General features: G+C 38.8%; 1 protein-coding gene across 2 annotated transcripts; it reads right to left on the bottom strand.

The window, feature by feature from the left end:
* Window positions 1-1,361: 1,361 nt before the first annotated feature.
* Window positions 1,362-14,747, bottom strand: LOC140942407 (uncharacterized). Of its 2 annotated transcripts, XM_073391376.1 has the most exons (4): window positions 14,351-14,747; window positions 10,468-10,512; window positions 5,427-6,544; window positions 1,362-4,395 (listed from the first exon to the last, which is right to left on the bottom strand). In XM_073391376.1, exons 1-4 carry the CDS (start codon window positions 14,643-14,645, stop codon window positions 3,286-3,288), a joined length of 2,568 nt encoding a protein of 855 aa, XP_073247477.1. In that variant the 5' UTR covers window positions 14,646-14,747; the 3' UTR covers window positions 1,362-3,285. The 2 variants fall into 2 exon arrangements, with proteins under 2 accessions (XP_073247477.1, XP_073247478.1); XM_073391377.1 differs by lacking the exon at window positions 10,468-10,512.
* Between the last annotated feature and the right edge of the window lie 2,634 nt (window positions 14,748-17,381).

The following is a 17,381-nucleotide window of genomic DNA, read 5'->3' as shown; positions in this document are numbered from 1 at the left end:
AAGAGGTACGTTCTGAGAGCACAAAAGAGGAGGGCTCTCCAAACTATCCAAGGTGCTTCACAGTCAACGTACGCAGTCTACGCTTAGCTGAAGCATGAACTAATTGTTTTATAATTGTATTTCAACTGAGTGGAGTGCAGTTTGGTCTGAAATAATAAACGTGATTTTAAAATCGGGCGCAGCGCAGACACGAAACACGACACGCGAAGTTCAATTACCATTTTATTACAGCTATTTTGAAATCGCCAAATTCAGTCAACACCAATATTCCAATATTTTATTGATCCAGTTGCTGGTTTGTTAAATGTGGAATAGGAAACGCTTTTACATCTCATTTCGTAAACAAAACTGAACTGATGATCCTGTTTAGAACATTTGTGATTTGGGGCTAAAATGTGTTTCGTGAATAAATCACATTCCTGAGAGCCAATCAGATTGACATAATCACCACAATCTCGTTCCCAGGGGGCTTTTTCCTGGCTTTGGAGGTTAGGGAAAAGCCGCGCCATGGGGACGAGGTTGATGATCGCCAGTGATTTCAAAAACAACATTCTCAAACTTAAATTTAATGATTACATCGCGCGCTCTGAAGACGTTTGCTTCAAAAATATATGTATAATAATAGTCGTCAGCAACTAGATCATTTTAGAACTCTCTCAAGTATTGAAACTCTAATCCAACTTGACTGACGTGGCCTTAATTCTGGAGTTTTACTCTGTGGTGAAGGTGACATTTGCCGAGTCTTCTCCGCTTTCATTGCCTTCAAAGAGACTGAAGTCAGAAAACAATTAATTTCGGCTCTTTTAGCACTCGTGAATCTTGAAAAATTTTATCTCCTTAATAAAATGGATAGATACCTTGCGCGTAAAAACTGGGCAATACTCATCTCTCCTGTTGTAATATCCACAAGTACTTCTAGTTGTCAAAAAAATTTAAGAGCCGTCATCCTTTTTTGGCTGAACTCTTAGAGTTTTATGACGTTAATTGCCCAAACAAATCCAAATTTTAAGGTAAAACACGGTCACAATGAGGCAGAAGGAAGGGGATACTGTCTACAAATGAAATGGATAGACATTAAAACTCCTTAATTTTCTTGTTGCCCGGATGAAATTTAAGCGTTTGCAAACAAGCTAGTCTCCAGGGCGTTTCACCTAGAATGGGTTGTTCTACATATGGACTTATTCGGTCCCTCATTCTTTTTTCCTTCCGAAGCTTTCTTAGCCCTGCGTACCCGGTTTGACTTCTTTTTTTTTGTGCCCGTTCCCAGGCCCCAAGTGGGAACCAAATTAAGGTGGGGCCCTGGCCCTGAGCCCCACGCCCCCCTCCCCGCCCACCAATTATTTATTAAAAAAATTGCTACATTTTATTCAAAGCAACTTATTAGCTTAGTCTTTATTCTCATTATTTTAGTTCTGAAAGACATTTAGTAAGTTCGTTTAAATGATTATGGAAGCTAGAGGTAAAATATATAATGGTGATTGAGCTGAGTGGAATGCAGTTTGGTCTGAAATCATACGCGTGATTTCAAAGTTCGATTTGAAATCACAAGTATGATCTCAGACCAAAATTTCACGACACGAAGTTCAATTACCACTTTATTATAGCCATTTTGAAATCGCAGAATTCAGACAGTACCAATCTTTTATTGATCCATCAGCACGATTGTCGAAAAGCGGAGACAAAAAGGCTTTTACATCTCATTGTGTCCTTGAAACAGAAATGATGCGATATAGAGCGAAAATGGTGCGATTTAGAGCAGAAATGACGCGAGTTAGGACATGAATGACGCGAGTTACAACCAATGTGATTTAATGCAAAAAAAATAGTGTGATTCGTGAATAAATCACACTGCTGAGAGCCAATCAGGTCGCTGGGATCACCAGTGACTTCAAAATGGATATAATAAATATACTAACTCCTTAACTTCTAATATCTAATATCAGGGCCACTGAGGCAAACGTTCAAATGACCGTGTACAGTGTATAGTTAGCAGTATTACTGAAAAAAAAATACTAAGGGCGTGTTCGACGACCGCATTCCGAAAAAGGATAAAAGAAATAAACTCTAAAAATCACTCATTTTGGCGTTCATTGCTTTGCGATAGCTAACCATGACCAAGGACACCTAACCCTGACCATGTCCATGATTTCTAATAAGTTCCTTTCGGCGTAGTTACTAATAATAGTACACGCAAATCTTATATTCACTATGCGCCCATTTTTCTGATTTTGTGTCACTAATACACTATAACTTAGTATGTGTCGATTTAAACACGTTCTAGATTATATTGTAGCTAAGTGATAGATTCCTAGCCCCGGTTGGATAGCATTATCCACCGGATAAATCACTATCCAGCGGATAAGTATTAGGGAAACCAAACCAAGATTTTTATCCGGTGGATAGCGCTATCCAATGTTTGAACAACCAGGGCCTGGATGATAAGTCCAGCGGGTGGAACCCTTCACAAAATATCCAAACTTGGTCAAATATTACTGCAAGCTTTTTCTCGGATATGACTGGTTAGTCAAATGTCATCTTAAGTCAGTTTGACTTGGAAGTTAAAGGCAAGTCAAGGATCTTTTTGAGGTACGATTTCGAAAACCCCACTCTTTAATTAGTTTGTAGAGAATTCGACTTACAGGAAAAATCTGTTAATTAACGGGTCTAATGTTACTGTATATTTATGTGAGTGTATAAACACTTTCTCTCAAGGTTTCGTCATTTTCTTTTTTAAAATAACTGTATCGTGGCCAAGTTGTGATATTTGCACCTTTCGTTTAGTGTAACTACTGGAAGTTTTGTTGTGTATAAGAACGAATGCTAAAAGATAATGAATTATGAATGACGACGAAGAGACTAGCAGGTAACGCTAAACGACCTGTAGAGTGAGGGTGTAACTTTTGTTACAATTGGCCAAATTCAAATTACCACTCCTCCAAACGCCCTTCCAATGACTTGGAAAATTATATGCCCTAGAATCGAGAGACCCATACCTAAAGAATGTTATATATGGGGGCGGGGACGGGGGATTATGCAAAGCTCCCGCCCATTTTTTCCTGGGTTTTTCCTTTAAGGCCTTTTTCGATTGCGAAAAATTAAGTATTGTGGCGTAATTTCCCTCCTTTTCTCCCTTCTACCACCCTTTGAGGACTCCCCTTCCCACTTTTTTCTCTCCCCCCTCCTGTACACCTCTAGCCCCTATTCTCTTGGGTTCCTGTCCCCCAGTCCTCCCCCACCATACATACACCCTCACAAGACAGTTCTACTGTTTGGGATTTTATCCAGTTAATCAGAAGTAGATGTTTTCATGTCGGTCTGCTGGAAATCAAAATGCTGGCAGTTTGGTGCTGAGGAGCTACGAGGTCGTTCATCTGCGCTCAAAGCACTGGATCTTTCTCGGAAAGGCCTATTGAGAGTTGGCGACATTAGCGCATTAGCTACTTCCTCTTCGTCCGGTGTTAGCACTCTTTCGCCTCCATTTTGCACTCCATCGAGAGACAAAGTAATTGATGTACATTGACTTTTTGAAATCTTATTGTATGACGGGTTGTTCGAGGCCTCTTTAAAGCTTGGATGGCGTCTCGCTAAGCCGCTTTCGTCACTTGAAGAACTGGTCTCCTCGCGGCATCTGTCTGACTGCACTGCTGATGAACGAACTGAATTTTCTTCATAAGAACTTACCGAGCTCCCCGATGACTTTTTTCGCTGCACAAAGTCTATGATTTTCGAAGGAGAAGAGACACTTTTGAAGTAACGAGGTCGTGATGGACTTTTATCTTGCTTTTTTCGACCCCTTTTGGGAGACTTTGGCTTTCCATTGGCTTTAGAAACGTTGTTGACCATAAGCTCCTGCACTCCAGATTCCACGCTGAGGGATTTTGCTGAATGATCAGACTGTCTTCGCTGCTGCCCAGTTTTATCACTTTGAGTGGAGCGAAAGGAGGCATAAAGAGAACTGCTGCTGTCCGTGTAAAAAGGAGTTGTGTTGCACACAGAAGCACCAAACATACACTCCAGCGTATTATAAGTCGGACAGCTTTTAAATAGACTCCTGTTGCGATTAAGACTGAAGGACTTTTGGGCTGCTGGGGAAAGACTCCTCCTCTCTGGAATCATCGAATCCAGCTGTTCATCCAATGACAAACCTTTTTCATTCTGAGCAGGTGGTGATGAAGCCTCCTCAACAGAATCTCCACCCCCTCTACTCGCCTGAGAGTTGCTCGTAGCGACACGTTTTTTGACGCTGTCTATAATATCAGTGGTTGTTCGCCGTGTCCTCCAATCAAAGGAATCCTCACTGCTGTGTATACTGTCTACATCGTCATCTTCCACGCTCCCATCTAGTTTTGCTTCCAGCGCTTTCTCGGAGTCTAAGTGTAGATTTTTGCCATGTTTCTGTCAAAAATATAAAACAGGGACTGTTAACTGAGCCAGGATCCAAGCAGGTCCCTCTTTCTCCCACAAAGAAAGACCAGAGAGAAAATTCCAACGGTCAAGCCAACACATCACTAACAGACATGTAAAATGAAGAAATTTAAAGTTAAGAAATACTCGCCCATTAAGGAAATTCTTGATTCTGTCTAATTATATGCATGTCTTAGTTCGTTGAACAGGAAAACCCTGCACCAATACTAAAAAACATTCCCATACGAATCAAAGAAATCAGGCATTCTGACATAAGGTTTGTTTTTGCTAGTGGTTGATAAGCCGTTGTTCTAATGACGATTCCGATTAAGGAAAGTCAATAAACAGACATCTGCCGATCGATCCGGTTGCCGACAGCGGCCGGGTCAAAGCGAGGTGTGTACCCAAACCTGTCACTCTTTCAACACGGAAATTTTCAATGTTTTCACGTGACTGTAGAGTTAAGAACCCGTATAAAATTCAGTGAATGTTGTCGATCCGTACCAATGTCTGTTAGCATCTCCTTGAAAGTGAAACTTAAGAGACGCAAAAATTTCCAAATTTCATTTTGTAAAATGCTAAAAAAACCTGAACATTAACGGTAACCGCAGACTCAAAAGTTTGAAGCACCTTTTGGCTTCATTATTGACTCGGGTCATGTAGCAGTTGCTTGGAAGACAAGTCACCAATGGCTCGTTTCCCTGACCCCGAACAATACTAAAATAATTGGAAAAAATGACATGTCATTGTTTCCTGCAACCAATTAGGAGAGACCTTCCTGGGTGGTGATCATGAAATGTTAAACAATGGCGTTCGGCTCTCTAGCTAGACGGCAAGGATTGAAATAGGTAACCTGTTCGAAACATTTGGCCTACCAAACATTATGGCATGGTTTTGACAAAAATATGGACACGAGAAAACCAATCAACACTTCATTTGAAGATGCACAGTGGCAATGATGGAAACACTATTCAACAGTGCTCAGTCAATGATTAAGTAATAAAAACAGATGCTTCACTTACCTTTGCAGTATTATAGGGATGGTCAACAAGATCCGATGGGTTTCTTTGAAGCTTGGCTTTCCTGGACTCTTCCATCTCAATTTCAGTTTGGTAAAGGCGTTCCTTCACTTCATCCAGCTCTTCAGTGGTTTTCTTCAACTTCTGTTCAAACTGTCTAGTATATTCCATCTGTCGGTCGATGGCTTCATCTCGGCTCTGAATTACTTCTGCAAATCGTGTCGTTAAGTCGTCTCTCTCCTTCCTAAATTGCTCCCTTTCCAATGAAGTTTCTTTCCAGGTTTTCTCGAACAAGTCTCGCTGCTCTCGATAAGTGTTAGCTGTCTGTTCATAGTCTTTGCAGCGCTTTCTCAGCTCCTCTTTTTCGCGAACGGATATAGTTAGCCTGAGTTCCAGTTCGTCCGCTTTGTCTCGGAGCTCAGAAAAGTCGGCAACTGTACTCTCATGAGTTTCCTGCGTCTGCTTTCTATCCTCTTCCACGATATCATAACGAGCCTTCAGTGCCTCTGTCCAGTGCTTCAGGTCTTCAAGTTCCTTCAGAGCTTCTTCTTTTTCCTCTTGAAGCTTTTGATTGGTGAACTGAAGCTGGCGATATTTCACCTTAATTTCTTCAGCGCGTTGAATGTTGTCTTTTTGAATTTCCAATTTCTCCGTCAGCTTAATCGATTCCCGCCTCTGATTGTCGTAGTTCTTGGAAATCTGCGCAAATCGATTCCGAAGGTCTTCTCTTTCTTTGTTGCTATCTTCCAGCTTTTCCCTCAGAGTGTCAACTTCCTCTTTAGTGGTCAGAAGCTTCATTTGAAGAGCGATTATGAAGTGCGTCCTCTCCAGCATTTCTCGATCCTGGAGTTGGCAATGTTGTGCCGCACCTTCCACAACTTTCTTAGCGCTGGAGTGAGACTCCATGAGCATAGCCTCGGTGTCAAAATAACGCCTCTCTAATTCATCAATCAGCCTATTTTTCTCCAGTAGATCGCAAGATGTTCTGCTTAATTTCTTCTCCATCTGCTCCTTTTGTTTTAACACCTCTTCGTAACGAATGGTCATATCTTGAAGGTCCGCCATAGTTCGTTTTAAATGATTGCTCATTATGTCCAAATCAGGAATATATCCATTCGGTCCTGCCAAACAGCAAAAAAGAAACCTTTTGATCAATAAGAAATCAGTGTGTTCAGTGTCGCAGTCAAAATAATCACTTTTCTTCTATTCACTGAAACAGGAACAAGCTATGGCCCGTCAACCGGATGTACGTATTCGAACACGGCTGGGAGAAACCCACTGACCTTTTCCCAAAATATGATAAGGGTGTAAGTAAGTCAATATGGCCCAAAAAGCCCCCAAAAGTTTCCAATGAACATATGCTGGGGTGTGAAGGTAATTCAACTTTGAATAAAACAATTAATCACAGAAGCAGCAAATAAACTAATGGTTTGTGACTAGCGTTAAGGAATCCAAAAACTTTCAAAATACCAAGATGAATGACACTGAAATATCTTCCGCCTTCTCACAACATCCTGTTTACGATTTGTAACAATTTACCCTATTTTTCCCGCAAAAGTTTAAGCACTCTAATACCTAGCTTTCATTTTTATGTTTTTTGACCCTCTAAGCCATAAGAGTGATAAGCAGCAAATTTCTCCTTGTGTAATGTCAATGGTTCATAGAACAGAATGGTAATGAAAATTAAGGATATGATCTCGCAAGATGAATTAAATTGATACTTCTATCGGAAATGTATAGGGGGGGGGGGGGGGGAGGTATAAGACCTTAATTTTTGATATTAGAGTTTAAGGGGTTCGCACGACGAGCTGAAAACACATGCGACTCCCAAATATCGCTCTCCGCCTCAAGACGGTCAAGATCACGCACAAACTACAAAATAATGTCAAATTTTAAAATAGATTAATCGCTTGGCGAACCGCAAATCTAGTTTTAGCTCAACGTTTTAGGTTCATTCAGAAACCTCCATCGTTGTTACTCTAGCAATGAACCTAAAATGGATCAAGTTGGTTAAAGTGGCCTGGGAACTTTTCCCAAGTACAATTTGTTGCAATCTCTAGCTTCATTTTAAACATGCAATCTCCTTGCATTAATTTCGGCAATCTTGAAAACTTTACTTGTATCACTTAAAAAAGGAAAGAGAAAAGACCGAAAAGATTATAAAACATGTTATGAGATAGTAATGAACAAAACTGAGAAGAACTGAGTGCAGGTTTAGAGACGTTTCTGCAGAGCATGCGCAACAAACCACGGCGATTGCCTCGCGTTATTACGGTTAGTTAAAAATCGGCTCACCTGAAATCAATGAAACTGTAGCGTTGATGAAAAAATTGTCAAACAGTACGTTGAAAAGGGAAAAACATTCTGGATACTTTTAATTGTCATGCCTATAAATGTGAAGTTGATGATGACAGCTGAGATGATTGACGAGCTACCTCGGTTATAAACGTGCAAAAATGCATGGGCTGTTTGGTTGTAAAGAAAACACTGAAACCGGCCTGGATGTTTCTTTTAGTTTACCGACTAACGATATTAGACTGACCATAAACTTCAGTCCAATAAAGTTGAACAATTCGTTTGTTACTTTGTATCACTAACAGGAAATCTATTGTCCGAGAGGTTTTTGACCCTATTAAACATCGAAAGCGGAAGCAATTATCAGAAATTGCACGCGCTCATTCCCTACTAAAACAAAGTTGAAAGGGAAAAAATGACAATGTTGTAAATTTTGGCTGTCAAACTATATTTTTCGCTTTTTAAAACTATCTGCTTAACTTAATTCAGTAGCAACAAAGTCATAAAACAGAAGGGAGAGAAATTTCCTTTGGATCTATATCAGCTATATAGTATTCTGGTAAGAAAACTTTTTTAATACAATAATCTTGCACTATGCAACATACCCTGTTCGCGCAATGCCTGCCTTGCCAATACAGTTGTCGTTCTGAAATTCTTTTGCTGAATCAGTATGAGCTGTCGTGCACTAGCTCACACACCGAAAATGTAGCCTCCGCTCACAGGGTACTGAATCAGTCGTTTTCCGTCTCAACATGAATGGTAATTCTTCTTTTGTAAAAACAAGTTATAGAAGCGTGTAAATTGTCTCAATTGACGTGTTATATCTTGCGTGCGAAGTAGTTTTCGTCGGCATCCAATCATGTTTCATTTAACAGCATGATAAAAGGGTGAGTAAAGTAATAACCAATAGGAACACTATGTGCTTTACTCTCGTTGGCTACTGCCCACTTGACCAGATAAAGTCAGTTATTGCCAAAAGAGTGTTATTTTCAGTATAATTTTAACCTATGACCGATTAACTGGTATGTATCAGATACATTTTTCTTGATATAGATTCGCAACATGGACATTCACTTGAGGGAAACTTGTACCCATAGCAACTATCTCATTCCTTTTGGTCAGCGGCTAGTGGCGACCCCTGAGAACTCTGGGTACGAGATGAACTTCCAAGAAACTGCTGTTTCAGGGAGTATCTTCGCTGAAATTGTATGAACTCATTTCTTATGAAAAAAATACTTGTCGAAGCATCCTGGAGACGTTACATGATGGATCGATACAACTATCCGGCTCGTTCCGGTAAGAAAACATCAGTTGTTTAGCTTGGAAACGTTTTTTTTTTTCATTCATTAGCTCGTCAGCTAGTCTCACCCTTTAGTGAAGAATCGAAAGTGGACATTTTTCCACAGAAAAAATATTGACTCATTATTTTGCTGGCAGAGCAAATTGAATAACAAGTAACCCCAATTATCCCTTTGTTTTACTAGCAGATATCAGAAATTTCGCAGCCAAGGAGAATCTAGGAGTTAACATATTTTTCAGGTATCTCTTCATTTTATAAATAGACTACCTAACTTGTGACTGAAATAAATAACTTGCTTACAATTTGGGCCATGTTGGAGGAAGATTAAAGATATTTATGCATAGTCTTTAGAAAAATTACTTAAACAAGCTAAAGCTTCAGGATGCTTGTAGCTAGAGCCCTCATAGTAACTGAATGGTGATACTGAAATGAGAATGCAATGCTATTGTTGTTAAAACAATGAAATATGCAATTCGGATATAAGTCAATTGCAGCTGTCAAAATGGAACATCTGCTGACTTGAACCAAATGACCATATATACCTGCCAATTTTTTTACATTTATAGGCGTGACATTTTTTATCTTAAGAGTGCCAAGATTTTTCGAAGGGTCTGATAAAATCTGAAAATGTCCGAAGACGTTCCGAAGAGTTCCGAAGACGTTACGAAGAGTTCCGTCTAACACGAACACGGGAACACAAAGGAACATTGACTTCCCTACTAAAAAAAGAGAATTCGCAGAAAGTCGATCATCCACATAGACTTTTCTTTTCTCTCTTTGCTTCTGGTTTCTTTAAATAACTAATATATTTTTCAAAATGTGTCAGTTAATGCTGTAATGGCTCAAACTTTTCCACCAGTCGTGACAAATTGTAACACAGGCGTGAGTAGGCGTAAGATCCAAGTTTTCGATCCACAGGCGTGACACTTGGCAGGTATAGACCATATCGTAGGCTCAGGTGCACTACCTAACTCACCTATCTTTTGAAGTTATCTGCTTACCAGCTGATAACTTTTCATCAGAGGTAGTATGGCCTTAAGTATTGTGTCACATATATTTACTGTAATGACTAAGTGTAGATCCACATACAGGAGGTGTTTACTGACAGACTGAGGTTTCTGTCAGTGGAGGTTTGACTTGAGTTAACACTGAACAGTTATGAAGCTACTTACTAACAAGTCAGGGTTTTCATTAAGGGCTGGGGACTGGGTATTTACCCCAGCTACTATGTATATGTTGACTACATAATATACTTTCACAGGAAAATAGAAGAAATAATTCCAAAAGAAATCCTTAAATGTTTCAGTCCCCACCTACTTGTATTTACCTGGCAACTTATAATCTTGACAGCCCTGAACACGTTCATGTTATATGCTTGAACTATATAAACTAAGACACGTTTGATTTACCATGAAAAAATGAATAACGTGAATGATGTCACTGTCTTACCGAAAAAGAAGTTCTCTCCAGTACCCATCACAAGTGGACTTGGCCCTGAAAGAGCAATTTTAGAAAGAATTGTTAAGAACCAAAAGTGATTCACCCACAAAAATTACCTTAATCTTGAGCTAGAACTATATATGTTATGTTTTTTGTGGATTATTACAACTTAAGATCCTCCTGCCCCTGCTCAGAGTTCCCCCCCTCCCGTGATCAGAAATTCCCATCTAACTATAGCTACTCCTTTGTTGGATATTGTAATAGTATAAATGATTATAATAGTATTTTAATAATTATTGTCAATAGTCACTTAGCCAATATGTGCTATGTAATTAGCTACATGTACTTTCAGTCCACTCCTCAAAATGTGTATGGCTTAATTAAACTCGTTCTCCGGGTCGAACCACTGGGAGTTACAAATAACGGGAGGAGGAGTATACTGGAACTGGAACTGTAAGGATAAGGGAAGGAACTGAAAGGCTTGGGGTATAGAATGGTAACCAAGGCTTTGAGAGATCTTAAAATTGGATTCTGAGTCTTTTCTTCTTCTAACAAATCTGAAACCTAGCTTTTAATGAGAGATATTGAGCGCTAAAATGAAACTTTAAGAATTGAGAAGTTACCAAACAAAAGTTCCTACAGAGCCTACAGAGTTAAAGAACTAACTAAAATCTTCAAATGGATTAGACTGTGAGCAGTCTTTTACTTTTCTTTGCAAGTTTCTTTTAATTTAACTGGGCTGTTTTGGAAACATGCTTGCTGTGATTTGCTGGGATATAAACTTGACAGATGTGTGTTGCATGGTTAGAGAAGTTGCTTAAAAAAGAAATAACTATTGAAAACTTCAATGGGTACTTCAGAGTTTTACAAGATTTTGAGACCTACATTTTCAAAACTTGAGACTCCCAGTGGGTCTAAATCAAATACAAACTGTCTCCTGACAAGATAATATTATTTAAATAATCATCTCTATTATTTTACTTAATACTATGCATCTGTAAATTTAATCTGTTGAGGCTTGGCCTTCTTAGATTAGTGGTACTAGCTACCTGTGGGCATGTCCTGAAAATATCAAGAATTTTGATTTCATTTTCAAAAGCCAGTGAGCGCCTTTGTTTGCCAGTAAAATTACAAACTAAAATCCTCTAATCCTTAGCTTATAAATTATATTGAAAGTGAAAGCTCTGCATTGAAACCTGATCTTTTTAAAGGAACAGGAACAACAGACGTCCAAGTGAAAGTGTCGAAAGTAAGTAAAATTTGTAGACTTCTAATAAAAACAATTATACAAATGAATGAATTGCCTTAACCTTTCTTTAGGAGCTAATATTGATTAATTTATGACATTTTAATTTGGAGAATGGAAATTTGTTCAGTTAGAGTAAAGATAAAGTTAAGTTCACAAAAATCATATCCAATGAGCTGGAAGTCACTAACATGTAAAAATGGGCTATTAGTACTCCAGTGTGCTTAAGGTATTTCCAGAATTTGGGACATAAATAAAGTTTGAATATTAGCCTTCTTCCTAACTATGCAGGGAGTGTTATCTTTTACGCACTTTAAATAGTGACATACTGTCTTTAACTTTGCTGTGTTTTTTATTAGCATCAAATAGCTCAATATAGTAAGATTAAATTAAGGCGATCTATTTTTTACTCACAGACACATGTACACACAATATACCTCAAAGTATTTTTGTTTAACACTTAAATTAGTTACACTTTTTAATGAATATGTTCTTTTCTAGTCATAGATCATGTCAATTATAAACAAATTAGGTTTCAAATGTTTCCTTTTGAAGGACCATATCTAAAAATATTTGTAATGATCTGAGATATTGTCAGTAGAATTTGAAGTTTGAATTAATTTGGAAAAATCTTGCTAAATTTAGGTGGAAATCAAGAAAAAAAGGGTATTTCTGAAAGATTTCTATAGATCCCTAGAAGCTGTGTTCAAATGTAACTACTGAAAACAAGTTGTTTAGAGAAAAAATATGCAATGAGAATTTACAGATTTATATGATGAGCAAGACTTAATGCTTCATTGTTGTGTTATAAATTAATCAAACTGAAGCTTTGAAATCCATGACATGGGCAACCACTAGGGCATTTGAATTTTTCAGAAAATTAGAGTTCAAATTTCCCCCTCCCCAGGACAAAATGACATTCAAATACCCCATCAAAGGTCCAGTTTTGGTGATCAAACGCCCCCACCCACCCTGCTGGGCAAATATAAAAGTGATTGCTCTTTTAAACATGTAGCTTTCTAATGCAATTGAAGCGGTTGGTTTCAATAGACAACCCTCTACCATGAGGGTGCAAATCTTTCCTTTGTAAATCATCCAAAGATGCCATGCTGGCCCCCACCATAATTTACCATGCCTTGTTCAAGCACCAAGACACATCTCGTGGACTTGAAGCTGGGGTCCAAGGACCCCACCCCTTATGCATGATGGAGTCAAATCCCCCCTGCCATTCCCCCCCTCCTCTCCTGGAATCCTATAGGCAAAGGTGTCATATCCCTGGGGTATCCCTAAGGGAAAAAGATTTTGAAGTGTTGATTTTAAAACAATACATTATGGTGCAGGAAAGGCAAGATAATGTGCATTAATTCTAAATTGATGATTTGGGAGACCTAACTATTTAATCCGCAGGTATTTAAATCACATTTCTGGCAAGAAACTGGACAAATTTAACAATTTATAAAATTTTAAGTGATATCATTCATGTTAACAACACTAAATACTTAATACCAGCAACAGAAACTCCGTCTTGTGGAACCCATGATTTTAAATAATTTGTTGAACATACAAGTAATGATATATTCAAATACTCTTGTTTTCCTAGCTGAGAGCCTGAAACAGGCTATTATTTTCCTAGAACAAAGAGAGAATGGAATAGCCTCCCCTCTGATATTGTGTCTGCCAAATCTTTAGATATTTTAAAGTGATTACCTACAAGGAGCTTAGGAGGAGGTGACCCACCTTCAGTATTGTTATTTATTGTCAATTTATACCTGTTATTCTTTTGCATTTTTAATATTTCTTATTGTATTTTTCTTAAAATTTTGCATCATTTTTTACTTCCTGGTGTAATATTAGCGTGATTACGGTACATAGCTTCTGCTGATTAATAAACGTAGATGTAGAACTAACAACTACTACTACCACATGCTATATGTCTTATCAGATTAGCACTGTGCTGAAATTTCGGGGTTTATTTAAAGAACATTACGCAGTTCATGAAATATTCAGCAGTAATCGTTTAACAAATTTTGGCCTGGATATAATGGCAGCAGACACGCTAAAACAAACAAGTAATCTACCCAAACACACATTAAATGGCAAAATGCTCTTTAAATGGTCGAGTCACAGCAAAAATATTAGTATCTTGTCATTTTTTGGTAGATCGCGTGACATGTAGAGGAATTCACGCTTCACGTACGTTGCAATGAATGACGATCGCGTTTTATCGAATGTTTTCTGGCAGTCTCACAAATGGCTACATTGGCTTCAAAAATCATATTACTTTATTGTATTATGCCAAAATGTAACATATTTTGCGTTGAAAGGCGATGATGTTGACGATTCCTAGGAATTAGCAAAAAGAACTTTAGTCACCTTAGTTAGTGACGTTCAGTAGTAAACATAGCGCACGATAAATCTGATACTCTCTTCAAGCTTGTTGAAAACCATACTTCCCGAAAGCGAGTTTATACGTGACTGAAAGTTCGAAACCTAAGCCACGATTTTTCTTGAAAATGGAAGTTTATGTCTTGACGGGTTTTGAAATCCCATGCTCTCCCAGTGATCTAAGTTATACATTTATTAATATCGTTGCAAATGTCGCGTCGATCGCGCAATTACTCATGATAGTCCAGTATCAAAACTTACGTGCAGTTGCTTTCTCTCCTGTGATCTTTTCGTACAAGGACGGGTTCAACAGTTGAAGAGCGTCGACGAAATGGTAATAGCCTTCTTCTCCTTTTGTTGTAAGAACGTCGAGGAACTTGGCGGCCTTCTGCTCTCGAGTCTTTTCTGCTTGGACTAGATCGCAGTCTCCGAAGTCGAAAACATTTTTGCTTCTCAGGTAATCAAACAGAAATGTCCGATCTAGCTGGAGACGTTGGACAATTTCTACACGATTTGTTTCTAAAACTTCTTCAAACGTCAGCTCACCCATTTCCATGCTCAGCGCAGGGCGTCTGCAGACAAAGTACGTCGACTAATGATTTTAACCATTCATTCTTAAGTTCACTCAACTCGATCGAGGTACTAGCTGTTGAATGAATAAACACAGGAAGTCAAACCAACAGACCGTGACGTGGTCTCATACAGCTGTGATCGTTGCCAAGTTCTCTCTAAGTATTTTGTGATCAGAGTAGGGTCCTGTAGATGGGAAGACACCCACGAAGAATAAAGAGAAGATAATCCTCTTCACCTTTGTTTTACAGCAAAGATCCAAACTGGGACAAAGGTGTCAAAACTTTCTTTTAATATCTTGATTTCTTTTTCTAAACTTCCGTTGTAGTTTTTTTTTTGTTAAAAAAAATCATCTTATTAATAAACATATAAATATGTAGTCATCGAGGTTCAATTTTTCCTTCCATTCCTCGTTTGGATATTTATATATCTCTCTTTTTTTGTGAAGGGCCAATTGTGGATAAAACAAACGGAAGATAAAAAATGAACCAAAGATAAAATTAAAGCAACACTATACTGTCCAGTGAAAGGGCTTTTGGAAAAGAAAACAAAGCTTTTTGAGTACGTGATCACGTCTGGTTTCTGTTTAGCAATGAACGAAACAGTCTGCCTCACAACAATTTTATAGACCATGAATTTAGCTCTTTAAGGGCCCGTTTAAGTCGGTCTGACAGTCTGTGGGCGAAACCTCCTTTAAAATGCTTGCTCGTTCTTTTTTTAGTGTAGGGACTTCTTTTTTTTCGATTTTGCCTATTCCTAGCAAACGGAAAGGCTTATTGTCTGTTGTCTGGTCACGAGTAACTCATTTCGTTTTCTATGTTAATTAAACTATTCTCCTTTTGTTTGTGACCGACAGACAACATTCGAAATGAGCTGTGTCTTTTGATATTCACCTGCCGAATACAACTCTGAGTACGTCGCGGATCACTAAATGTACGACTGGATATACTGTATTGTCAGACAATTCTGAAGGGCCACTGCTCGCAGGGTATTTTATAATAAAAAGAAAGTCCTTCATTTAAAAGTCTCATCTGCTAGCAGCTTTCAGAACTTTAAAAGTATGAACTTGGCTGTTAGGGCGTCAACAGATCAAGCTGTGAGGTAAACGATAACAATACTGGATTTTTCTGATTGCCACTGTTCAGTCGTGTTTTCTTCAAGTGCTTTCAATACAAGTCCTTGAACGTTGTCAATAAGACTGATAACGCTTTGAATCTTCGCGGGACGAACTGCATGTGTGCGTAAAAGTAAGCAGATCACAGAAAACGAACTGGTACTATTATGCTAAACTTGGGCATTAAAAAAGGTTTACGGCCAATAGGCTCAGTTGGAAAATATGGACGGGACTCCGGACTGGACTTTTTCAAATGCCCAGAAGAGGTCGTGAGAAAAATGAAAATAATTCCTGGATTTTCACTGACCAAAGGCAACACTGGTTTAATTGACGTCCTTCTGGTTAGTGGAAACGCAGTTCTCACGACCCCTTCTGGGTATGTGAAGAAAGTCTACAGATAATGAAAAACAAACAAAAACAAAAACTCAAGTGCATTCCAGAGTCCAGTTCTCTTTTCCAACTGAGGCTCTGAGGGGGGATCCCCTCTTGCAGGTGTCGAATGGATTCGTCTTGGCAATTGCCTCCGATTGTTCTTAAATAATCGCTTCGTCATGCGTTCAAAAGGACGTCTGCGTGGGAGACTACACGAGTCCTGGCCACAATTATTGTAATCGGGGACGGGTGACGTAATTGCGTTTGTTCAAATAGTGGAGTACTTAATCATGGCTTGTTTTACTGTGGCGCAAAACGTTTTTCTAACTTCTAAATCTCAGTAGGACGAATTCTTTAACAACTAGCACGGAGCAATCAACTCCCTTAAACTCGCATTACGCCATTTTTACAGATCAGGGCCTGTTTCTCGAAAGTCCCGGTAACTTTTCTGGCGCGGAAAGCTGTTTTGTGTTTGGCGTGTTTGCATTCACGATCAAAGTTTCAATAATTTTGAAAATACAGTAATACAATGAAACTATCAGTTATCGACGCAATTTGGACTGGTTTGTGGGCTAGGAACTGTACTAATATTGCACTGAGGTTTTGATTTTAACGTTTTCCCTCGGGCCCGAAACGTTTCCGGGTCTTTCGAGACACGGGCCCCGGGCCCTAGTTGTTCAAAAGGTTGATAGCGCTAGGCCGCCGCATAAATATCTATCCAGTACACAGTTCAATTGTTTTCCCTAATACTTATCCACTGAATAGTGATTTATCTGGCCCTTGTTGTTTAAAAAGTGGATAACGTTATCAACTGGATCGCATAAATCTCTATTCAGTGGATAACGCAATTACTTTTCCTAATACTTATCCGCTGGATAGTGATTTATCCGGTGGATAGCGCTATCCAACGTTTGAACAGCTGGGGCCAGTTTTTTTTCAGGTACACGAATTTTGACTATCAAATATGTCCAACAAATCAGCCCTCTGCAGCAAAAATGAAAACCGGAAGGTGTTTGTGATGTTTCAGCGACGTCATTTTAGTTTTTTGTTCTCACGTATGCACCACAGTTGTGCAAAGAAATGGAGCGGAGCTTCCATTACCTAACGTCAAAGGGTGTGGCTTATAAACCCTCCAGTGTTCTTATTCTAGGCAAGTAAAAACTGCTTACTGGTGCGTTACGATCGGTCTGTTGAATTCACTATCTTTCACTTTTTGGAAAATGATTTGATCATCAG

Source organism: Porites lutea, chromosome 6 (assembly GCF_958299795.1).
Source record: "Porites lutea chromosome 6, jaPorLute2.1, whole genome shotgun sequence".
In the NCBI taxonomy this organism is placed as follows: domain Eukaryota; kingdom Metazoa; phylum Cnidaria; class Anthozoa; order Scleractinia; family Poritidae; genus Porites; species Porites lutea.
Note: the sequence above shows the minus strand (reverse complement) of the source record. Positions and strands in the feature narration are given on the sequence as shown.

Coding starts and splice junctions, on each gene's coding strand:
- LOC140942407 (XM_073391376.1), bottom strand. CDS start 14,645: ATGGAAATGGGTGAGCTGACGTTTGAAGAAGTTTTAGAAACAAATCGT. Junction 6,545..10,467: donor TGGAGAGAACTTCTTTTTCG/GTAAGACAGTGA, acceptor GCTGTTTGGCAG/GACCGAATGGATATATTCCT. Junction 4,396..5,426: donor ATCCCTATAATACTGCAAAG/GTAAGTGAAGCA, acceptor TATTTTTGACAG/AAACATGGCAAAAATCTACA.